Source organism: Eucyclogobius newberryi, unplaced genomic scaffold, assembly GCF_026437365.1.
Source record: "Eucyclogobius newberryi isolate DKJ021-1_F unplaced genomic scaffold, fEucNew1.0.hap1 SCAF_5, whole genome shotgun sequence".
NCBI lineage: Eukaryota > Metazoa > Chordata > Actinopteri > Gobiiformes > Gobiidae > Eucyclogobius > Eucyclogobius newberryi.
In genome coordinates, this window is record NW_027316167.1 from 37,569,166 (window position 1) to 37,593,976 (window position 24,811).

The window sequence follows — 24,811 nt, forward strand, 5'->3', positions numbered from 1 at the left end:
GTTCCCCATCTCTTGCATGTTCCGTGCATATAAGCATGTAAGGCAAAAATTGAACATTATTACTGTATAGAGGGCCAAAAACACAAAGTGGGCGGAGCCCACTCAAAATTATCGAAAGTACCCGTCAGTGACCAGGGACCCACACCATGAGGTAGGAAAGCGCGAGCGCTTTCCGAAAATGTATAGTTTATGATATTTGAAAAATGGGAAACATTGTTTTCGCATCGGAATATTATTCTTTCTTTCTTTCTTCTTCTTCTTCTTCTTCTCGGGACCAACCCCCCTATTTTTCACCCAGTGAACATTGACGAAAAGTCACACAAATTTGCACGCCTCTAAAAATCGTGCCTCTCTACATTCTGGCTATTTCCCTTTTCTAAAATTAAAAAAATTGGCGCGTCAGCGCCCCCAAATGTACCAAAAATGCATTGAGAGATGGGAAATGACCCAAAAAAAATCTGATCGTAGAATCATGAAATTTGGCGCAGAGGTAGATGGTGACAAGAGAAGTAAAAAATATTATTACGGCAACGCCGTCCGCCCAACCAAATGTCGGCCATATTGCTTCAAAAATGGCTAAACATGACTTCGGAGTTTTTCCAAACGTCGTACTTTTACGAACTCCTCCCAGGGCGTTGGCCCTAAAAAGCTGAAATTTGGTGAAAATGCTACTGAGGAGTGGGACATCAAAAGTTATCCAAATTACATTGATACCTCTCACGGTCTCTGTGCGGCGAAGCCGCAAACTGTAGCTAGAATTTCAGAAATCTCCCATATTTAAAATTTCTGCCGTTTGCGCAGATAAAGTCTGAATTGCGTCAAATTAGAATCAGTTGTTAAACTCTTTGCCCTAAACCTACTTGAAGTGAAATAAATTAATTTGGAGCCACAGCGCCCCCTACAGATTTTATATGGAGGTTAAATGTTTAGTTTTGCGAAATTATATGAAATTTGACACACAACTCAATTTTAGCATCCCCATCAAAAAAGTCAATGACTCATGTCATAATTGTTATGGCGTTGCCGTAACGATGACCGAAACCTTTCATGTTATTCCAATGGGGAAATCGCCAGAACATGTTTACACTTTAGACTTTCACAAACTCCTCCCAGGGCGTCAGCCCTATTAACCTGAAATTTGGTGAGACTCATCTTCAAGACCATCAAAAGTTATCCACATTTTCATTCAAAGAGTCACGGTGTCTGTGCGGCAAAGCCGCACATTTTGCCAAGAATTCAAAATAAAATTGCTTTTTGATGGTAAAACAAAGGGGAGAAGATGTGACAGCGTCACAGATTCAGCAGTAGGCGTAATAAAAGGACAATTGGGGCGCGTTAGCGCCCCCTCCTCTTGCGGCGTGGCGGCGGTGTGGCGGCGGCGTGGCGGCGGCGTGGCGAGGGCCGATCATTGCCGCTTGCGGCTATATTTATTATTTTTCTTGTTCTTCAGCGCTTTGATCTCTAATTTGACCCCCTGAACATGCTCAAAAACTCACCAAACTTTGCCCAAAATTCAGAATCGGCGAAAATTTTTTTTTTTTCTGGGCCATTTTTTTTTCGTCAAAAAATGGCGCGACAGCGCCACCGACAAAAGTCAAAATACATTGCGCCTATGGGAGACGCCCCGAGGTCAACTTTGTCGTAAAGCTACGAAATTCGGGACACGCATTCCTCTCGTGAGGACAAAAAAAATCATTGTGACCACGCCCCCAGACTTACCCTATGGCCGCCATCTTCCTTTGAAAATGAAAACACGCTGTGTTAGCCATTTTGTTCACGTCAAACTTTGACGAACTCCTCCTAGGGCGTTTTGCCCACCGACTTCAAAATCGGCGTACGTCCTCTGGACAAGTGGGGCATCTAAAGTTATCCAATTTTTTGAGATACCTTTTACGGTCTGTGTGCGGCGCAGCCGCAAAGTTGGACAACTTATTTTGGGATATTGCACATCTAAAAATTGCTCCCATTTGATCAAAACCAGTCCGATTAGGACCAAATTTGAATCAGTTGTTAAACTTTCTAGTTTGGACCAGTTTAGGCTGACAAAATTGAAATGGCCGCGATAGCGCCCCCTACAGAGTGACCTTTAAATTAACATTGAAGGTCAAAAATTAGTTTTACCAAAATTGTCTAAACTTTACCCAAAATTCTATTTTGGCGTCCCGATCACAAAAGCCAATCACAAAAATGCCTAATTTTTTACGGCGTAGTCGTAGCGATGACAGAAACCTCCCATGTTATCCCTATGGGAAAACCGCTAAATCTCTCAAATTACCACATTTTTATGTTTTACACTTTAACGAACTCCTCCTAGTGCGTTTTGCCCACCAACCTCAAAATCGGTGTACGTCCTCTAGACAAGTGGGGCATCTAAAGTTTTCCAAATTTTAAGGATAGCTTTTACGGTCTCTGTGCGACGGAGCCGCAAACGTTTCCCAGAATTCTGACTATTTGGCCTTCAGAGTGGCCTATAAACAATTGAGTTTTTCCAAATGACATGATATTTTGAACAAAATTCTAATTTGCCATCCGGATCATAAAAGTATGAGAGCCAAAGTCATATTTTGTACGGCGTAACCGTAGCGATGACAGAAATATCCCATGTTATCCTTATGGGAAAATCGCAGAATCGCTCAAATCACCACATTTTTACGCTTCACACTTTAATGAACTCCTCCTAGGGCGATTGTCCGATCAAGTTAATATTTGGAGAATATCATCTACACAAGCGGGGCATCAAAACTTGTCCATATTTTGATTCTAAGTGCTACGGTCTCTGTGTGGCGGACCCGCAAATTTATGTCCGAAATGGGAAAACAGCAAAATCTCTAAAATGACCACATTTTTACGCTTCACACTTTAACGAACTCCTCCTAGGGCAATAGCTCGATCAAGCTCATATTTGGGGAGAATCATCTACACAAGCGGGGCATCAAAAGTTAGTCATATTTTGATTTTAAGTGGTACGGTCTTTGTGCCGTGGAGCTGCAAATATACTGTCACAAATGGGAAAAACGCCAAATCCTTGAAATGTTCACATTTACGCTTCACACTTTAACAAACTCCTCCCTGGGCAATAGCTCGATCAAGCTTTACTTTGGGAATATCATCTACACAAGCGGGGCAGCAAAAGTTATCCATATTTTTATTCCAAGTGCTACGGTCTCTGTGCGGCGGCGCAGCCAATTTGACTGACACTTGTGTTGATTTGCACTGGATTGGCCATGTCCAATGTGTCGCCGTCTGTCAAGTTCTTTTTTAATTCAACACAATAAGGGCGCCATCTTTATCAAGTCGAAAGCGCAGAGTCGGAAGGCCGGCGGCCTGCGAGGGCCGTTGGATGCCGCTTGCGGCTTTAATTTTTCTTGTTCTTCTTCAGCGCTTTGATCTCTAATTTGACCCCCTGAACATGCTCAAAAACTCACCAAACTTTGCCCAAAATTCAGAATCGGCGAAAAATTGTATTTTTTCTGGGCCATTTTTTTTTTTCGTTAAAAAATGGCGCGACAGCGCCACCGACAAAAGTCAAAATACATTGCGCCTATGGGAGACGCCCCGAGGTCAACTTTGGCGTAAAGCTACGAAATTCGGGACACGCATTCCTCTCGTGAGGACAAACAAAAAAAATCATTGTGGCCACACCCCCAGACTTACCCTATGGCCGCCATCTTCCTTTGAAAATGAAAACACGCTGTGTTAGCCATTTTGTTCACGTCAAACTTTGACGAACTCCTCCTAGGGCGTTTTGCCCACCAACTTCAAAATCGGCGTACGTCCTCTGGACAAGTGGGGCATCTAAAGTTATCCAATTTTTTGAGATACCTTTTACGGTCTGTGTGCGGCGCAGCCGCAAAGTTGGACAACTTATTTTGGAATATTGCAGATCTAAAAATTGCTCCCATTTGATCAAAACGAGTCCGATTAGGACCAAATTTGAATCAGTTGTTAAACTTTCAAGTTTGGACCAGTTTATGATGACAAAATTGAAATGGGCGCGATAGCGCCCCCTACAGAGTTGCCTTTGAGTGAACATTGATGGACAAAAACTGGTTTTACACAAATGTTCTAAACTTTGCCCAAAATTCTATTTTGGGGTCCCGAGCAAAAGGCCAATCAAACTTATGCCTCAATTTTTACGGCGTAGTCGTAGCCATGACGGAAACCTCCCATGTTATCCCTATGGGAAAATTGCTAAATCTCTCGAATATCCACATTTTTCTGTTTCACACTTTAACGAACTCCTCCTAGGGCGTTTTGCCCACCAACCTCAAAATCGGTGTACGTCCCCTAGACAAGTGGGGCATCTAAAGTTATCCAAATTTTAAGGATAACTTTTACGGTCTCTGTGCGACGGAGCCGCAAACTTTTCCCTGAATTCTGACTATTTGGCCTTCAGAGTGGCCTATAAACAATAGAGTTTTTCCAAATGACATTATATTTTGCACAAAATTCTAATTTGCAATCCTGATCATAAAAGTATGAGAGCCAAAGTCATATTTTGTACGGCGTAACCGTAACGATGACAGAAACATCCCATGATATCCTTATGGGAAATTCGCGAAATTGCTCAAATCACCACATTTTTACGCTTCACACTTTAACGAACTCCTCCTAGGGCGATTGTCTGATCAAACTCATATTTGGGGAAAATCATCTACACAAGCGGGGCATCAAAATTTATCTATATTTTGATTCTAAGTGCACGGTCTCTGTGCCGTGGAGCTGCAAATATACTGTCACAGATGGGAAAAACGCTAAATCCTTGAAATGTTCACATTTACGCTTCACACTTTAACAAACTCCTCCCTGGGCAATAGCTCGATCAAGCTTTACTTTGGGAAATATCATCTACACAAGAGGGGCATCAAAAGTTATCCATATTTTTATTCCAAGTGCTACGGTCTCTGTGCGGCGGCGCAGCAAATTTGACTGACACTTGTGTTCATTTACACTGGATTGGCCATGTCCAATGTGTCGCCGTCTGTCAAGTTCTTTTTTAATTCAAAACACAATAAGGGCGCCATCTTTATCAAGTCGAAAGCGGTCGGCCCGCGAGGGCCGTGGATGCCGCTTGCGGCTTTAATTTTGTTTTGTTTTTCCAGCAGCCAATGCTATAAGTGCTGCCTTTTCCTAACACACAATCTCTCAAAATTGTGCTGTGAACTATTGTCAATCGCTTTTTCTATACTATTCCTAAACTGAATTCAACATTATGAACATTTTGGGCAAGAAGAAGCATATCATATTGATTTTTTTTAAATCTCACATTAAAGAATCCTGTACTATTCACTATTCCTTTCAAAATGTCCTCCCAGGCATTCTTCCAATTGTAGCATAAGATTAAGTCAATCTTGTTTGCAACTTTTTAATGGAGAGCTCTACAGTCAATCTACAGTAAAGCGTGGGGTTTTAGAGCAGACGTTTTAAACGGCACCAATCAGTATTATGTCAATTTTTATTCATTTTTAATTTTCAAAATACAAGTTTAGGAAACTTTAGTGCAGAGCTTTTGGTTAAAATAGATAGAGGTGATAGAGGTTATTTTTCAAAACAAAAAACTAAACCATGTTAAAGAAATAATAGAAGATTTTTGGCGAACAATCTGAGTCTCTTTTCCTCGTGGCGTGGACAGCTGAGTAGTTCTCCCACATGTCAATCATTTCCTGCGTGCTACTGCACATCTCCAACCTCGTTCCCAGGATAGAAGCACTTTTCCCTGGCTGCACATGCATGGTGTGTGTTTAGAGAGTACCTTCAGTGTACAGTACAAAAATGACGACAAAGACTGGTCGAGCTCAGAAGATACGGAAATCTGCGGAGACGAGAGATGCGATGCGATCCGTTGCGCTAATAAACAAACGCACGTGTAGCAGCGGGGCAGTTGAAGTTTGATGGTAGGCGGCCTCTTGGAAAGAACAGGAGGGTTGGGGGATGGTGTGTGCATGCGCATTTAAAAAAAAAAAAAAAAAAAAAAAAAAAAAGGGACAGTCGCTTGAGTTCTCAAATCGGCAAAAAATCCTCTATTATTCCTTTAATATTTCTCAATAGTGGTATGTAGATATAAATATATAAAGAGTTAACCGTAAAACCAGCACTGTGACTAAGGAGAACAGTACAGCGCTAATAGATTCGAATTAAATCTAATAACATACAGTTTTTGTTGCTAACCCAAAAGAGCAGATTTACTGAATGTGGGCGGGTCCACCCTGCTTCTTTTTTTTTAAATATAAATTGTTTAAGTGAAAGACTTGTATGCTTTGATTGAATGTTGCTTATTCTCTTGTCCAGGTGCCTTAAGGAGCAGGTGAAATCAAACCCCATGCCTTCTACACCGGCCAAGAGAGGAGCAGCTAAGCCCGAGAGACCAGCTTTTGTTCCTCCTTTCTTAAACACCAAATTAAAAGTCCCTGAAAATGTAACGCAGAAAGACAAGGAAAAAACATGCACATTTGTCCCTCCATTTAAAAAGCACAAATCTGATGTCCATGGAAACTTCACAAAATTAACCAAAGACTCCAGTTGTGTCAAAGAATCTTCCACCACTCACACATTTTTACCGCCCACCCCGAAAAGACCATACCCATGGAACGACAACACCAGCAAACAAGGCAATGATCCAGATGTTGGAGAAGAAAAAGCTCCAGAATGTGAAGTCTTCAAAAATGGTGCGATAGAGAAACCCATTCGGGTAATTCACATTCCAGAGACGGAGCCGGAGGACGTAATGGAGGCTCCTGATCATGGTAATCAGAATCAGACTGTAAATCACACTGTTCAACTGTGGACAGCGCAAAACGGGGATTATTATGCATTCATTCATTCAAACAGTAAAACCTTTTTTAGTAATATTAAGTATATAGTATTAATATGCACGGCTCCAGGGATGTTCACAACAGAAATATATGGTCACTACACACAACAACTCCTCTATAGACATGGCAGTCCCTCCAGATGAGATTAAATTGTGTTTGCAGAGACTCTGGGGAGCATGGGGGATCTGGCGCGGGATCTGCAGGACATGAGGATCAGGAAGAAGAGACAGCAGAGTATCAAAGTTCTTCCAGGAAGCGTGTTTCTCACAAAGACGTCCCAAGTGAAAAGGCTCTCCTTCAGGGCTATGGTGAACAGTGGGACCCCACAGAAGTACAGCCACAAGCAGGTACACAACATCTCCTTATGTACTATGGAACTGTGCCTAGTGTAGGGTTGGGCAATGAATCAAATGTTAATAGATTGACATCCAATCTTTCAAATCCATAATGACAAAATGGGTTAGGGTGAGGTGTTAGGGTGGTGTTTTTAATGGAAAGGTCTACAGCCTACTTGCGGCCATGATAGTGTAGCATTAGTACTAGTCCAAATACTGAAGGGTTATTCATGTCCTCCCACTTAAAATAGAGGGTGACATTCAAAGTGGAAATTGATTAAGGAATTGGAATACAATTTAAAGCATGCCACACAGCTCTTTCTGAGCATGCGGTTAGTTGTCGTGAGTTTAGGACACCACCATTTCTCTGAATCAATTATCAAGGTTAATTATTATCAATAATCAATTTAATATTGATTATTACTAATAATTAATAGTTAGTTAATCACGCTTCTTGTGTGAGTGACACACTGCAACCAGACTAATCCTAGCTGTAGGTTTATCTTTCTAGCTGTGAGCTGTGTAATCCAACTGTGATATGCATAGGACGTCCCATGGGTGGGACAGGCACATGTGTGCCACTACATACTCATGTGCCTTCACGCTCCCCAGTCACAAAGCCTGACAATCTACACATCAAATTAAACCTTAAATTCACGCCTTTTTGAATAAGTAATCAATTTTCACGTGCAACAATCACAGCCCAAACACACACGGTCTTTGTACAGAAAATATAAAGTAAAAGTTAGGACGATAGGTCTCAATCTGTTCGTAATGGTCCAACAAAAATCCATTAAAACAATTAGGTCCAATACATATGTTAGATCCATGAAGACCATGTTGCAGAAAAAAATGGTCTACTCCATTTTTATTTTTATTTTGTCCATATCAAAGAGAATAGAATTTTCAGCGCGATGCCCTGTTGGCAGTTCTACGGCCCTGTAAAGCCAATGAAGTGTCACATAAAGATGCAAATTACGCACCCTTGCTAAACCAACCAGCGTGACATAGTGGTCTTCTGTCACGTGAGGTTTCCTTGAACTTTTAGCAATATTTTGAGACTGGAAACATGTCTAAAAGGACCCACAAGAAGAAATACACAGCTCTGGAGAGCTTTGTTTTTTTCAGGGTTAAAAAGCAGATGATTATTATTATGTAGTGTCTAGGTTTTTATATCTTTCACACAAGCACCAAGTCTGTCTACTTGATCGGTCTGATCGGGTTTCATTGATAAATACAGCGGTGTGTCATCTGCATAGCAGTAGAAATTAATGCCATGCTTTCTGATCACGTTACCTAACGACAGCAGAAAGAGTAAACAAAACTACTGAACCCTGTAGCACACAATAGATTACTTTAGAACAAGATGAGGAGCTCTGGTTTACATTAGCAAACTGGTACCTATCCGATATATACTATTTAAAACAGCTGAGGGCGGGGCCTCTGACACCTACATCACATTCTAACCTCTGCAGTATTGTGGTCAATCTGCACTGAAGTCCAGGATTGAGACCAGCAGCAGCTAATAACAAATCATTTGTGACTTTAACTAGTGCTGTTTCAGTGCTGTTGTGAGCTCTGAATCCTGACTAGAAAACTTTAAATAGATTGTTGTCTTGTAGGTGGTGACAACGCTTTTTAAACGTTTTCAAGGATTTTGGAGATAAAGAGAAGATATTAAATGGGTTTATAGTTTACAATGGTCAGGATCAAGATAAGAGGGTGGTTTCTTTAAAGGTTACATATTATGCATTATCTTTATTATTAGCATTTAAACATTATCTTGTGTACCTTTTTTAGTTTGGCATCTTGTGTTCTAGAATTAATTAAACAAAATTACATTCGGGATCTCTGTTGTTTCCCATGGGACTCACTGTGTAATTCCCTCTGCAGCCAGTAGATGGTGCCAACACTTAACAGTTTAAGAAAAACGTTTCATGGAATAAAATGTGGGTCTTTTTTCCTGGTGTCGGCACACAAATGTATTTTACTCTTCAGTCATGACGGGTAAATTGAGAGTATCCAGAAAAGATTTAGTTACTTCTTTATCTCCAGATATTTCAGAGAAATGTTTTTGTTGCAAGATTCAGTTTTTTTTTTATTTTTTATTTTTTTTAATTAAATTGGATTTCAAAAAATGGCATTGGTCTTTCGGGTTGTTGTTTTCAAGCTACTGATTTAGTAAACTTTTTCTTTTTGATACCTTTGTTTGGTAAATAGCATATCTTATTTCTTTGGATGTCAGATAATTAATTTCTCATCTGTTGTTGTTGTTGTTGTTTTATGGCGGTTGGCATCCAGTTGTTGCATTACCGCCAGACTTTATTCCTCAGACTTTTCGTAGTCCTCAGACTGTCGTAGTCCGTTGTTGTTGTTGTTTTATGGCGGTGTCGTAGTCCGTAAAAGTACTCCTTCCATTGCCTTGGTGTTACAAAGCCCATGAGGTCATGATATGTCTTTGTGACTAGAATAGTTGTTGTTGTTTCAGAGACCAACCGGCTTTATTCCAGGTAGACTATTCTTCATCTTCCTCTCCTTCTTTGACGTTCGGTGCTTCCACCGTACAGCTTTATTCTTTAGGCTGGCTGCAACAACAGTCTAAGGAATAAAGTCTGGCGGTAATGCAACACTCGGATGCCAACCGCCATAAAACAACAACAACAACAACAACATTCTTTAGGCTTCATTCTATAGGCTTTAATATTTCCACTGATGTCGCTGCTTGGTAGCCGTGCGTCTACGAGACTGGACGAGGACAGGAGACCACCCCCACCCCCATCTCGTCACTCTGATCACCCTGACTCCCCAAAAGCAGACCCCCATCACTCCGACTCCCATTTAGCGCCTTTAGCCTGTTTTCTATATCTGCCCAATCAAGCTCCTTTGTTCCAAGGAATCTCCCTGCAGCTTTAGCAATGATCCTGATCCTTTCAGTTCTGCTTTGAGTCTGAGCAGCACAGTTTACAACATCCACCATAAAGAGTACAAAATCCTCTCTATCCACAACCAGGGTATTCTCATTAATTCTGGAACCTGCACACTTGGGACCTCCACTCTTGAAACCTTCACACCTCTTGGGAGCCACGCTGGCCTTTCTCATTTCGCCCTGGCTGGGAGCAGCGCTGGCTCCTCTCTCTGTATTTACTCTAAACTCGTTACTTGAAACTTTCTTGACTGCATCTGCATAGGATATACCTTGAGAGACCTTTATTTTCTGCACCTCAGCAGCTCTTTTGCTAAACCTGCATCCCCCGTAGGCAGAGCTATGTTCTTCCCCACAGTTACAGCACTTCAGTTTTGCTCCCACGTCACACTTCCCATACTCGTGATCTCCTGCACATTTACCACATCTTTGCCTCCCTCTACAGACCGCTGCAATATGCCCAAAGCGCTGGCACTTAAAGCAACGCAGGGGCGGTGGAACATATGGCCTAACGTCATGGCACATGAACCCAATGAACACCTTACTAGGCAGGCACCTCCCTTCAAGTGTTACCATTACCGACAAGCTGTCACATCTTACCCCAGACCGGGTCACCTTCAACCGCCTAGCGTCCACCACCGTAGCTCCAGTCAAATTCTCCTTAACTTCATCCACAGACATCGCCGTAGGGACACCTACGATAACTCCTCTGACCGTGTTTCTTTCAGCATCAGACACAAGAATGTCCTTTCCACCCAGACGTTTAGTTCCAATCGCCTTCCGTTGCTGAGCCGCGTCCTTGCACACGACCAGCAGCGAGCCATCTCTAAGGACACTCGCACTCTTGATCACTCCCACAGCTACAGTTAGGCTCTTTGACAATGCCACTGAATTCCACTCCTTAAAGGATGCACTATCCTGTGCAAGCTTTATGATCACCTTACAGTCTCTGCTCTCACTCCGGATATCAATAGCTTCAGCCTCATCCTGCTGCTCATTCCCAGAACCCTCGGACGAGCTAAGGGACTTTTTACGTTTCCGGGCACGTGCAGCCAGAAAAGGCTGCTCCTCCACGCCGTCCAGAACGTCTTCGACCACCGATCCACTCTCCTCCGCCATCTCCCGTCTCTCCAGACCGGAGACTAGCATCATGACCTGGCTCTGAGGCCTCAAAAGTAAATCAACAAAGAAGCTCAAAGTAACACAAACAAACCAGTTCCATGAATGTCTTTGTGATATGGGAATGATGACAGAAGTCAGGGGTGTATGTGTCATCAGAATATGTATGAACAGTGCAAAACGATCTTAATATTACACGACAACAACATGGATGACACCTTTTATCCTTAATATCATGTAGTATTTGAGGATTCTTATTCTGGGCCTGTTCAGCCTCCGTCATACAGGAAGGTTTTCCAGCCATTTCTTCTAAGCAGAGCCAAAAGCAATAATTCTGCCTCTCAAATCGTCTTCTCCATTGTTGTTTTCGTTGATATATTCCTGACTCTCAGTTTAGTTTTAGGTTTTTTTTGCAAAGCGTTTTAATAGAGACTTGTGAAACCTTGTGTTGTTTTGTTTTTCATGTTTTTTCCTTCCCCATCTACTGTATGGGATGGGATATAAGCAGCTTATAGTGGGAGTGTAAGATGACGGTTCTTCACAGACCTTGTAACTAAGGCTGCTGGTGTCACCTGCCTGTCACTGGTGTAATGCTATATTGTGGAACATTTGATGTGAAGCGGCAAGCGGCAGACCTTCCAAAACGTCGTTTACCTTTTTAAAGCAAATTGTTTCTCTGCAAATTGTAACCGAGCAATATGAAGGGAGAGAAACATACTTTGTCTATCACCCAGCTGTAGATCAGTGTCAGGTCTGACATGTGCTTCTGCTATTTCAGTTGTACCAGTTTGGAGTGCATCACGAGGTGTGCCACATAACCAGTCAAACAGCCGAATCATTTTGCTTCAATTTACTAAAATTCCACAAGCTCCAATCCTTATTGGAGGCCGGGGGAGTGCAGCTGGCAGATGGAGGATGGCTTGTTCCCAGAGTAGATGGGACTGTGGGGAAGGAGGAGTTTTATAAGTATGCTCAGCAAACACAATACAAGAAGCACCGTGTGAGGCTTTTCAATGAATGCAGTTTTCTCTCTTAGAGCCCTATGTGACACTCCCGGTGTGGACCCCAAGCTGATCAGCCCGCAGTGGGTGTTCAACCATTACAGGTGGATCGTCTGGAAGCTTGCCTCCATGGAGAGGACCTTTCCTGCGTGTATGGGCAGTGTATGCCTCACTCCGGAGCAAGTTCTTCTGCAACTCAAGTACAGGTGTGTGGATACTGCCTCTTTTTTGGGTCGTCTGCTGAGGTGAGGACAGACTTGGCTTTAACTAAATATCTTGATACTTTGAGTCGCAATACTGGTATTGTATCATAATATAATATAATAATAAAATGTGGTTTGGTACCAGTATCATTATATTTTGATGATCACACATTAATTAAAAAAGGTTTGTGAATCTTGTGAGACTGAAGTCATAAATGACTTCAGACTTTGTTATACAAGTCCAGGATATAGATGTATCATATTGTGACACATGAGCCTTGATATGTATTGCATCAGTCAATGCATGCTTTACCTTTCTCTTCTCTCATTCTCTCAGGTACGATGCAGAAGTGGATCATAGTCGTCGTTCTTCTCTAAAGAAAATCATGGAGAAGGATGACACCTCAGCTAAAACGATAGTCTTGTGCATGTGTGGATTCTTCTCCGATGGCCAGCATAGCCCTGGACCTGCTCAGGATGCTTGCGTGAGGCCTGAGAGTCCCTGTGCCATTGTGTGGCTCACAGATGGCTGGTACTGTATCAAAACCCAACTGGATGCTCCGCTGACCGCCATGCTGCACAGAGGCTACATTGTAGAGGGGATGAAGTTGATAGTCCACGGGGCCCAGCTCGTAGGCTCTGGCGAGGCATGCACCCCTCTAGAAGCACCGGACTCGCTCCTCCTAAAGGTCAGCAGATATACACTATGTTCACTCATGTACAGAGCTGCCTGATGACATCAGGAAGATATACAATTAAATTATCCATTCATTGACTTTAACATTTGCTTGTGTCCTCATTATTTGTGTACAGGTCACAATAGAATTGGAAATTAACTAAGTGCCCTGTATGTTTTTAGATCTCTGCCAACAGCACAAGGCGAACCCGCTGGGACACTAAGCTGGGCTTTTACAAGGACCCCCGACCCTTTGTGCTGCCTCTGTATTCCTTGTTCAGTAAAGGAGGATTAGCCGGCTGCGTGGACATGGTCATACTGAGGATCTACCCCACCCAGGCATGTATGAGTGCTGATGTGTAAGCGTGGGTGTATGAGCATAGGCAGCTCCCCTCCTCACTCACCACACATGTGTGTATATATATTTTAGTGGATGGAGAGAAAGCCCGATGGAGGTGTGGTGTTCCGCTCAGGTCGCTCTGAAGAAAAGGAAGCCAGGCGTTTCAACATCCACAAGAAAAAACATCTGGAGGCCATGTACGCAAAGATCAAAGCTCAGTTTGAAAAGGAGGATAGAGGTACAGTATCGTCCACATTACTGTGTCACAGGGCTCAGGTGGTTTAGCAGTTGCCCTGTGACTGAGATGCTGTTGGTATGAATCCTATTCACCGAAGATAATTAATGTGTAAGGTGTTGAGTATATTTCCCTCTTCATTTATAGAACGACTCAAGTCCAAAACCATGATACGCTCCGTGAGACATGAAGAACTGGACAGGTTTCAGGATGGAGAGGAATTGTATGAGGCTGTGGGGGAAGAGCTATCAGATGTGGAGGTGAGTTTAGGGAGAATAGACCACATGTGTGCTGCTGCTCTTTGGTTTACTCTGTACTGTGAATCAGGCTTACCTGAGCGAGGAGCAGCTTCAGACTCTGTATTCCTACAAGTGCTCTGTGCTTGAGAAGAGGCAGGCCGAGCTGCAGGGGCGCCTTCACAGAGCAGTGGAGGAGGCAGAGTCCAGTGAGGGCAGCTTTCCTTGCAGAGATGTCTCCCCTGTGTGGAGAATGACTATCATGGACTATCTGGACCAAACCAGCAGCTGTGGTGCAGGCACTGGGCTGTATGTGGGTATATGTTGTGTGTATTCATGTTTTAAACCTGAGCCTGTGCTTTCAGTATACCAGCTCAGTGTCTGGAGTCCCCCTGCAGAGCTCCAGGCTCTGCTGAAGGAAGGCTGTCGTTACCGCACCTATAATCTCACAGCCTCTGAAGGGAGGACGGGAGGATGCAGAGCCACTGTCCAGCTCACTGCTACAAGGAAGACGCTCTTCACACGCCTGCAGGTGGGACATGCTCTTAGACACTGGCATGAGGTTATGGCATACCTAATTAATATTGTACTATACCAAATGTGGTCTTTCAGGCCGCTCTTATTCTATATTTGCCTTTATGTTCAGGCATCATCACACTGGCTGTTAGGACATTTTCGGCCTCGAGCTTCAGTCAGTTTTGCAGAGCTTCAAAACCCAGGCTTCTTTCCTCTATGTGGAGAGGTAGACCTCACTGGGTGTGTCATTAGTATCACTGATCAGTATGGTTAGTACAAGCTAAGTACAGGCTTTTATTGTAAAGTATTTTCAGTATGTACTAATAGAGTGGTCACACAGGCTCCTCTCCGGTCATCTACCTGGTGGACGAGGCCCTGAACGTGGTGAAGGTACATGCTTGTGTCAGCTTGGCTCGGTGTGGCTGGGAGGATGTTATGCAGTTGCATGCTCTGGTGTCCATGAGTAACCTGCAGGTCAGAGGTCAGTGTGTGTCTGCCCCTACTGTTCTTCCTGTGCTGTACACTGGAGACATGACTGAGCTCTCTAAAAACCCCCGGGAGTCCCACCTGCAGCAGGGCCTAAGCCGTCTCAGACAAGCTTTCCAGGTTGGCATCACTGTCGTTTGTTTTTTTATTTATATTGCTTAAACTTGATACAACTGCTAAACAAAATCCTTTTGAGATGTGTGAAAACTGCATATTGGTTTTTCTGAACAATAGTCTCCTATTTCTGCAGGACCAAGAAGATTTCTTTCTGAGAGCTGAGCAGAGGTTGATTGAAATACTGACCTGTGAAGGCCAAAGTTTTTCCGCTGTTGATCCCAAAACTCCACGACGCACAGGAACCACAGACCTAGACCTATGTGCGCCACGCTCCACAAAGATCACAAGTGTAAGTAAATATTAAAAGTTAAAAATTGCACAAACACAGAATAATCAAATGTGTGTATTACATTGGAGGACACTGTGGAAAACCGAACTGCTCCCACCCCCATCTTCAAGACTCCTGCTCAGTCAAACTGTTCCACAAAGAAGGATCCGCGGAGCCTCAAGACAAGGAGGGCTCTGGACCAACTCTGTCAGTATGCTCCCCCTCCTCCACTGTCCCCTCTGAGCACCATAGCCTCATCAAGTGTGAACAAGACCTTCTGTCCCCCACGCCGGTCCCAGCCCCCCGTCACCACAGGCTCCGCTGACCTGGCCCCTGTGGAGGAGGGTTGGGTCCATGATGAGGAACTAGCACTGATTGACACTCAGGATCTGCAAGCTGCTGATTCACCCATGGACTGATCACTTGTGTATTATCTGTGGTACTACAGCATTGCACCTTATTAAATAAGCTTTATATTTGTTCATGTTTTCCTTTGTTCTATATTAAAAAACCTTGTCAATTAATTCAGTTTTCATAATATATTTTATCTATAATAGATTCAAAACACATTAATTTTACAGGGAAAATATTTCTTATCTTACCAAACATTTTAGGGTCAAGCTTGAGCCTCAATAAATCCTGGAGCTTATTTAATTCTGTTTGTGAAGCTTTGGCTCCCTCTAGTGGTTCTCTTTGTCCTCTATAGTCCATGGCCCATCAGTAATTTTTATAACTGTACATATCAAAGTTTTATATTTTGGTATGATCAGTTTTTGTGAATGTCTGCTGCATCAGTTATCCTTTTAAGAAAAAAAGAAAAGAAAAAAATTACTGTAATCTGTTTATTATCATATCAGAAAATGATTGTAAACATTGTAATGTTGGCCATCATCTTAAAGGAAACAATCGGTCTTTCATTTAAGTAAAATGATTGCGAGCTCAAATTACTATCTGAAATCAGAGGATTCAGATAGTATATAATACGTCTTCACAGTAGGGTTGTGTTCAAAATATCGATATGGCGATAAAAAAACAAGGTGGAATGGTACTTTTGATTTGCTGTTTGTGCTGCGCTTCTCTCGGCCGAGGTGAGAAGGAGCCATGGACCTGATCAGAAGCTGATCTGTGCAGAAGATGCTGCTGCAGCATGTTCAGACCAGGCCAATTGTTTGGCAAGAAACATGCAATACTTTACTAGAATGTGTTCCATATATTTCTATTTGGATCAGTTGGTTGGATGTATGAAGTTATTAGAGCAGAATGGTTTTATAAATAAGTGCTTTGTGGATAAATATAAAATTTCATACATTTTCTTATTCAGAGTAAAAACATTACCCATTTGGTACATTTTTAAGACCCTTTTTTCAAAAATATATCGAGATACGTATTGTAATGAAGGAATTGTATTATAATATACAAGTATTGGGATACGTATCGTATCGCGAGGGTCTTGGCAATACCCAGCCCTACTTCACAGAGCCCCAGTGAATAATTATCACAGTGGCACATTGCCCATAAAACTAAGGTTATATCTCCTATTCCAGGTTTTGATGGTCAGTAGAAGTCTATTTGATTAGATTTTCTGTTTTTATTTTGAGTAAAATTAAGTTTTGTGGGTGCCACATTGTAATTTCTTGTTTTGGAATAGCAGATACAAAATTGTTGCAGGTGGTCATAGGAGAGGTAGAGATAAACAATATTCGCACATTAGCATTAACGTAATGACAACGAAGATGCAGACATTTACCCTAATGTTAAAACTATGTAGGTAATGTTTTGTTTTTGATTCTTTCGTTAAAAATAGACAGTACTCTACTCTGTGCTCTCACTACGCCCTGTGCAAATTTCACGCATACAAAATAAAGCCACTAAACACCAACTGATTTTTTAACTGATTAACTGTGCAAACGGGGATGAAATGGATATAGATACACATTCATTAAAAAAATGTATTTTTGGGTCCAAAGCTGACGTGATAGTGGGAGTGAGAGTGGAGGGTGGAGGGGGCCGAGGATGCGCTAGCGTTGTTATTAGCATCTTAGAATCAGATGAATGTCACTCCAGGCCATGTTTCCTGTCGACACCCGCTGTCAATCCTCGGGCTAGAGGCCGCCTCCTCACCTGCTCCTGTCACCCCCACACCTCCCCCAAACCTCCATGCACTGCCAACAGAGAAGCATGGTCACTGGTGTTTAGTGGCACTTTAAGGGTAAATTAAAGGCAAGTCAGTGTAATTCTTCATTAGACCAGGAGTGTTCCATTGTAAAAAAAGATTCAATTGTCTGGACACTGTTTTTTAGAAGAGCAAGATCCAAGTCATTCTCAATCTGCGGATCAAGTTTGGGAACTCAGATATTTATATAGATATTTATATTCTGGTAGGCCCTGCCAACCGGGCGGAGCCGCCTGATGAAGGGTGTTTACAGTTTCACCTGAGACTGCTCTTCTTTGTATCCTAGCCCTGTAATGGGTCTGTCGCTCCCTCATCAAAACACTATTGTATATAAGCACGCCCTCCTCCCCCCAGCTGCCATGTGATGTTGCAAAGACGTGTCAGCCAAGACAGTCCTACAACATCCAGAGACTTAAGGGCAAGCTGCGATGCCGGACCCGCCGATATCTGTCAACTGCCTCAGGAGTCCTACAAGCCAAAGAGGCCTGATAGACCTCAGAATCATTCTTCTTCTTACTACCAGTGTCCACCACCCAGTTCAGGGGTTCTCGCCGTGACATGTCTCCAGCCTCCCCCGGTATCTGGGAGAAGCTCTCCTAGAGGTGTGAGTTTATCTCCAGTCCAGGGTGTTCTGGTGCCACATGTACTGATGGACCTTGTGCTTGAACATGATGTTTGTTATGGACAATCCGTGGCTAGCACAGAAGACCTGACTGAACACCGCTCGGGTTCAGATCAAGGAGGCTGTTCTGCCCATTCATCCCATCCAGGTTTTACTGCCATTGCCCATGTGGGCGTTGAAGTATGCTGCACTGATGTTTCGCCCATAGGCCGTCACAACATTGAGAGACCTGTCCATAAACAAGCCCACATCAGCCTGCTGCCTCTCCTTGCGGGCAATGCCAGAGAAGTAGAGCTCCCTGCCCCTCTCAAGGAGATGGGTTCCAGAGCCCAAACTGTGCGTGGAAGTGAGGCCGACTACTGTATCTATTATCTATCTATTTGGTATCCCACTTGACCTTTCTACCAAGCTAAGGCTCTTTTCCCAGTTAATTTTGGTCATTCACAAGAATAACCTCTTCAAGGACCTTTTATTTTTATATTCATTTCAAGTCACTTCTTATACTACATCCTACTTTATTGTACAATTGGCTGTTATTTGTTTGAATTACTTAGATTGAGTGACCTTATCACTAAGTTATCTCATATTTGTTGCTCCTCAGAACATATTCTGATTCAGTGTTCATATTTTTAAATGAACAAACGCCCGCGCCCCGCGTGATAACGCGTCTGTTTAAGACCTGAAGTAGCCTACCTTTTTTTAGACCAGCAGATGGTGCAATAGAGGGGGAACAACACAGTGTCAATACTGTGAGACTGTGTAACACGCACCTTGACGTGTCATTTACCCATCACTACTGGACAGACATTTTAATGAGATGCGGAAAATGGAAGAAGAAATCACATTTGGACTCGATTTGGAACTCGACAAATTTAACAGACTTTAGACCAGGTGGGACCATTGTTTGACTTAGAATGTCTTGTGACTCTTGAGTTTGTTTCTGTAAATGTTGTGCCGTGCGCTACTTATGTCATCCGAGGGAAAGGATATAGACTGTACTCTCGCTAAAGACTGCAGGAATCAATCAAAAAACCACATACAAATCTGCATATATGAGGCACCAATAGCACTGTAAGAAGGTTAAAAGCTCTGAAAAGTCGATTTTGCATGATATGGGACCTTTAAAGCTGAATTTAATTTTGAAACCACACTCCACATTGTCTAAGCTCTGGAGAATCCGAGCTGGTGATGCTGTGCTGTTCTGTGTGTTTGCAAAAGGAGCAGAGACAAAGGTGAAACAACCGTGCACTGGGACAATTGGGACTTGTGTTGTAATTCTTCAGTGACTTCAAATTAAGCAAGCGGTAATTGCAATTACAAGCACTCTGTTAACTCTACAATTAACTGGCCCCTGTGCAGGGTGTACCCTGTCTAATAAGGGCCCAAAGTTACTGGGATAGGCCCAAGTCATCTGTGACCCCTAAAGGGAACAAGCGGTAGAAAAATGAATGAAAAAAATAATAATTCAAATTAATTTATTTATAGTGACATGAGAATTATAATTACTAGTTATTAGCCATCTCTGCTCTTTGAAACCCTCTGAATCTATCAACATATAGCTCTGAAGTACTAATTGTTGAAGTGTATAGATTTTCCTGGTCTAACCCCGTCAGGGATAGAACCAAAACACAACATAGTAAAGTTTTTCTGCAGAAACTCACAAACAATTCCTAAGATCTTACTGAGCTTTTATGGCAGGATCATTGAAAGTCTTCTTGTTAGCTTTATTACTGTGTGGTTTGATATGGTTTGATCATCTTCGTCATGTGAGTGGATCTCTTCTTTTTTCCCCATGACAACAGTCTCAACACTCTCTCAACACTTATCTTTGTAACTGTGGAGAATATTTTCTCAGTCCAAGTGAGAGTAAAAAAAAATTCCTGAGATCAGGCAAACTCAAACTTGGAGTCTAAATGAGTCGGTCTGAGCCGCAGGTGGTGTAGCCTACATGTTTATATGAGAGTCGTTAAAGCTGCACGCCTCACTGCTCTTCTGTGATTCCACTCTTTTTAAAAATCACATCAATCCCTTATTCTTGTACAAAGTCATTTACATGCTGATCATTCCATCTCCATTACGCACATAACTTTTTTACACCGCACTTTATAATCAGCCATTTTGACAAAGCTCACAATTGGCCCCAACACGCACCCCACTCTCTGTGAGTTCAGAGGCGCCCAGGGACATTATTTGCATATTGTCAAGGGCTGGAAAGAATGGGACTTTGGAGAAGGAGAAATGAGAAGTGGCACAACATGGTGCAATGGTGTGTGACCGCACCGCTCATCTTGTGTATATGTTATAGAAAATTGAGGGCTTTTGTTGTCATAAAGATGCAAATGCAAAGGCAAATGCAGACTTTAATGTGCAATTATGGTTCAAATAGGGATTGCACTCAATCTAATCCGTTTTACTGTTTTGTAAAGCTTTGTGCGCAGTGGACAGTGGCAGAAACAGCGGGATGAATTTGGAGATTATGTCTGCATAATGACCTCCAGACAGAAATGTGAGATGAGGAGAGGAATATCCTGTCATTTCATCAAAGTCCACACCGTGATTGTCCTGGTCCTGACTGTGTTGTGCTGCTCTCGCCTCAAGGTGGAGACAGACTCAAACATGGAGGTTGGACAGTGTGGGGAGTTTGGGATCTATTCTAGAGCTTCATTTCTAGCTAATTATGAAGTGACTGTCTTGTAGGCCTATCTCATATAATTATTATATTATTATAATTATCAATTGTATCTCATTATAATAGACTGTGAGGACACTGTTTTGGGAAGGAGGGGTCTTGATTGGCATTCAATGGTCGCCTACATCACTTGACATGGCACTGGAAGATGGATAAACTGTTGACCAGAGATCATTCCGGGGACAATTTTACAGACAGATTCATGGCTGTGCCATGGGCTCGCCCGTCTCTCCCATAGTGGCCAACCTGTACATGGAGCACTTTGAGAAGAAGGCACTGTCCTCATTCTCAGGCATAGCCCCAAAACTGTGGCTCCGCTATGTCGATGATACTTTTGTAACAATCAAGAAACAAGAGCTGGAAACCTTCTCTGATCACATCAATGCTGTGGACCCACATATCAGGTTTACAAGAGAAGACGCTAAGGAGAATCGCTTGGCCTTTCTTGATTGTTCCACGATCAGAGGAGAGGACGGGAAACTCCAAATAGAAGTATATAGGAAACCTACACACACGGACCAGTATCTGCTCTTTGGTTCCAACCACCCACTACAGCACAAGCTGGGGGTGATCAGAACCTTACAACACAGAGCTCAAGGTGTGCCCACCAGCTCAGAGGGCAAGAAGAAAGAGGAAAAACATGTCCGAAATGCCCTCTCAGCCTGTGGTTACCCCGCTTGGGCTCTCAACAGAGTGAAGAGAACCAAGAAGCAGGAGAAAAGGGAAACTGAACAGAGAAGGAAGGGTGTCTCTATCCCTTATGTGTCTGGCCTCTCGGAAAAACTGCAGAGAATTTTTAGACAACACGAAGTCCCTGTTTATTTTAAACCAGGCAACACTTTAAGACAAAAACTGGTTCACCCAAAGGACAAGTTGCCGACTCAAAAACAGAGCAATGTAGTTTATTCGATCCAATGCAGTGAAGAAAGTTGTAAAGAACGTTACATAGGTGAGACGAAACAGCCTCTACACAAGAGGCTTTATCAGCACAGAAGAAATACTAGTTCAGGACCACAGAGCGCCGTGCATCTCCATCTTGAAGCCTCTAATCACTCGTTTGAAGACGGTGATGTGAAGGTTTTAAGCAGGGAGAAAAGATGGTTTGAAAGAGGAGTTAAGGAAGCTATTTTTGTTAAAAAAGAAAGACCTTCTTTAAACAGAAATGGAGGGCTAAGGTTTAATCGTCCTGTTATTTATAATGGGTTACTGAACCCCTGGAAAGGTAAAGGACATTCAGATGCTAATCAGGTACTCAGGGTGGTTGAGCCAGGGTCTCACAAAGACAAAGAGGTTTCTAATAGCCCATTAAGATTCTGAATAGGCTAGCTCGGTAGATACAAGGGGGGAGTTTCTGTTGAAACAAACAACTCTTTCTACTTCAGGAAGGCTCCTCCCAATGGGCGGGTCTTACCACAGAACAGTATTAATATCGGAGTTCTCGACCTAAATTCTGTTATTGACAATGACTCTTGGATGAGAGTCGAAACGTCTATTTTTGCAAACTGAGTCCAGATGACTACAACTGAAGCTTTTTCTACTGTTGACCAGAGAGTCTTCAGACAGTGACTGAGCATATGAGCAAAGAGGAACTGCAGCAGACTCCCAACAATTTGAAGCTAATTGGTTTGGCTAAGTGCAACGGTGTGACTGCTCTTCTGAGGAACAAGTTAATCTTAATCTGCATCATGTGTCCCCTGGTCCATGGAAGAGTGGAAAAGGACAAGTATTTAATCCTGGAAACAGGTCTTCATAAAGTCTTGGACCAGTTTAGCTAGTTCTGGTTTAGCTCTGTTTTTAGTATTGTTTGGTTTGTACAGTAAACACATAAGCTTTTGTGTGAACATTGTCCAATCTGCTCCTAAAGATGTTCATGTTATTTCAGTTGTAGTCATCTGGACTCAGTTTTAGAAAAAATGAAAAGTTTCGACTCTCATCCAAGAGTCATTGTCAATCTGCAGACATTTATTTTTGATATAATTACCGTATTTTTCGGCCGCTACTTTTCCCCCACTCTTTTAACCCTGCTGCCATTACAACGGTGTGTCTAATTTATATATTTTTACTGGCTAACGGCCACTCCAGCAGGAAGTGTACATGTTTGACACACTGTAGACGTCAGTGGACAGTGGACACACAGTTTTTTCTATATCTTCAGATATAGCTTCAAATTCTGTGTGTTTTATTATAATCAGACTCATCATATTCACAGAAAAAAATTGTCTAATGAGGAAGAGAATCTAGACCCAGCTAAACGAAAAGAAACACAGGGAGCACACAGATGCAATATATTTCTGCAGGAATCTACTGCATTGAAATGAAACTTTCTTGGCCAGACCTGACCTGAAGGTTAAAAATCAACCCTTTCTATCCCTTTCTATGTACATATCTCATGTTACAACGTAATACTTAATTGCAAAGCATGAGCTCTAGAGCAGATGAACCAGATGTGAAGACACAGACACAGGTGGAGCAGCTCACACAAAGTAATCAAGGACAGAGGGGACAGCAGGGACAGCTCAGATGTGTTATCTGTATGTTAAACTTTAAAATGTGTGCTTTATTACAATCCAACTCATATTCACTGAGAAATTAGTCTAATTAGACCCGCAGTGCAGCGGATCTCAGGTGTGCCACGAGACCCCCGGGTCTAAAGATAACTGGTGCATCACTACCATGTACTATATGTGTAAATATCTCATGTTGCAATGTGGGCACCTGCGGCTTATTTTCGTTCTATAGCCCGAAAATTATGGTAGTAGAGTGGCTGTCCAAATTGTTAATACTTTTATATAATTTAGATTATATAGACTCCTTGTGTGTAAATATCTAACGAAATCCTTTTTCACAAAGTCTTTTTTAACATATGAAAGCTTTTCATATGAATATTATTTACAACCTGGTTGAAAATCTTTATTCAGAATTAAATCAAAGCTTTTTATATGATTATTTATATTTAAATATGGGAAAAGAGTGTCTGGAGTGTGGTCCAATAGATTGGTGTTCCATCTGGCTGATCACTACGCACTGACAAAATGTATGATTCATGTTAGTAAAATTGTTAGATTGAATGTATAGAAATAAGGTTTTGTGATTTCTGTCATGTCTTTGTGATTTTAACGCAATGTTGGAAGCACTTTGCCTTGTGTAGGAATTGTGCTCTTCAAATAAACACACCTTGCCTTGCCTTATTTTTTACACTTATTTTTTGGTAGAAAATCTTTATCAACACTTAAAGTCTTAAATCTGTGCTGTTGGGGGCAAAACTCTGATCGTTATAAAACCATGTTGTATATTTTGATCAGTTCAATTCAGGTTGTAAACACAGATTTTACCCAAAAATATTCCTCTTCCTCACTTTGTCATCTGCGAGTAAGGCCTGTACAGGAACTGCCGGCACAATATTACTCTCAATATTTTTTCCACTGAGATTCATATTCTGGGTCACACCTGTACAGCAACACTCATATTTGAGCTGAAATTAAGTAATTTTTCAGAGAGGTAAACCCGAACCTCCTTTTTCTTTTTATCGAACAGCCGGTTTGGGAAGGAAATTGGAAGAGTCTGGAATAGATAGAGAAATCTGGGCAAACATTCAGTTTGATAGTTTCAATCCTTTGACTTAGATTTAAGTAAGCACATTTTTCAAGATTTTTTATAGTAGTAAAAGAGGGCTAGAATTTTTCTCCACAGTTGTTGATAGGTCCAGACATTGGACCAATCATTTGAAGAAAATGCATCACACTGAGTAGGGAAATTTCTGGTTTGGTCAAATATAATAGAACTGCGTAACAGGCAATTTTTTGTTCCACCCCATCAATTGTAACACCGTGAATTGTGAATTGATTGTGATAGTGTATATTGGGCCAATGGTTCCAAGTAAAACGCAAAATTGTGGGGGGACCAGGCACAGTCCTGTCTTACCCATTTTTCGAAGAGTTTGTTAGGTGACCATTGATTTTAATTATTGATGTCATCTATTTGAAATGTGTAAAAATGTTTTAACCTTCCTGTTGTTTATAATGGAATTTTGAATCCCTGAAGAGGTAGACGCCCAGCGCAT

At 42.2% G+C, this 24,811-nt stretch overlaps 1 protein-coding gene across 1 annotated transcript in view; it reads left to right on the forward strand.

Annotated features, from left to right (window-relative positions):
- Window positions 1-15,771, forward strand: part of brca2 (BRCA2 DNA repair associated) — a 41,289-nt gene extending 25,518 nt beyond the window's left edge. Inside the window, exons 10-23 of the mRNA XM_072465589.1 lie at window positions 6,289-6,743; window positions 6,966-7,159; window positions 11,968-12,155; window positions 12,226-12,396; window positions 12,731-13,082; window positions 13,253-13,408; window positions 13,500-13,647; window positions 13,792-13,904; window positions 13,972-14,173; window positions 14,246-14,412; window positions 14,527-14,665; window positions 14,737-15,002; window positions 15,133-15,288; window positions 15,357-15,771. Coding sequence (XP_072321690.1) covers window positions 6,289-6,743; window positions 6,966-7,159; window positions 11,968-12,155; window positions 12,226-12,396; window positions 12,731-13,082; window positions 13,253-13,408; window positions 13,500-13,647; window positions 13,792-13,904; window positions 13,972-14,173; window positions 14,246-14,412; window positions 14,527-14,665; window positions 14,737-15,002; window positions 15,133-15,288; window positions 15,357-15,686 — 3,037 coding nt within the window. The 3' untranslated portion in view covers window positions 15,687-15,771. The remainder of the gene's footprint in view (window positions 1-6,288; window positions 6,744-6,965; window positions 7,160-11,967; window positions 12,156-12,225; window positions 12,397-12,730; window positions 13,083-13,252; window positions 13,409-13,499; window positions 13,648-13,791; window positions 13,905-13,971; window positions 14,174-14,245; window positions 14,413-14,526; window positions 14,666-14,736; window positions 15,003-15,132; window positions 15,289-15,356) is intronic.
- The last annotated feature ends 9,040 nt before the right edge of the window (window positions 15,772-24,811 follow it).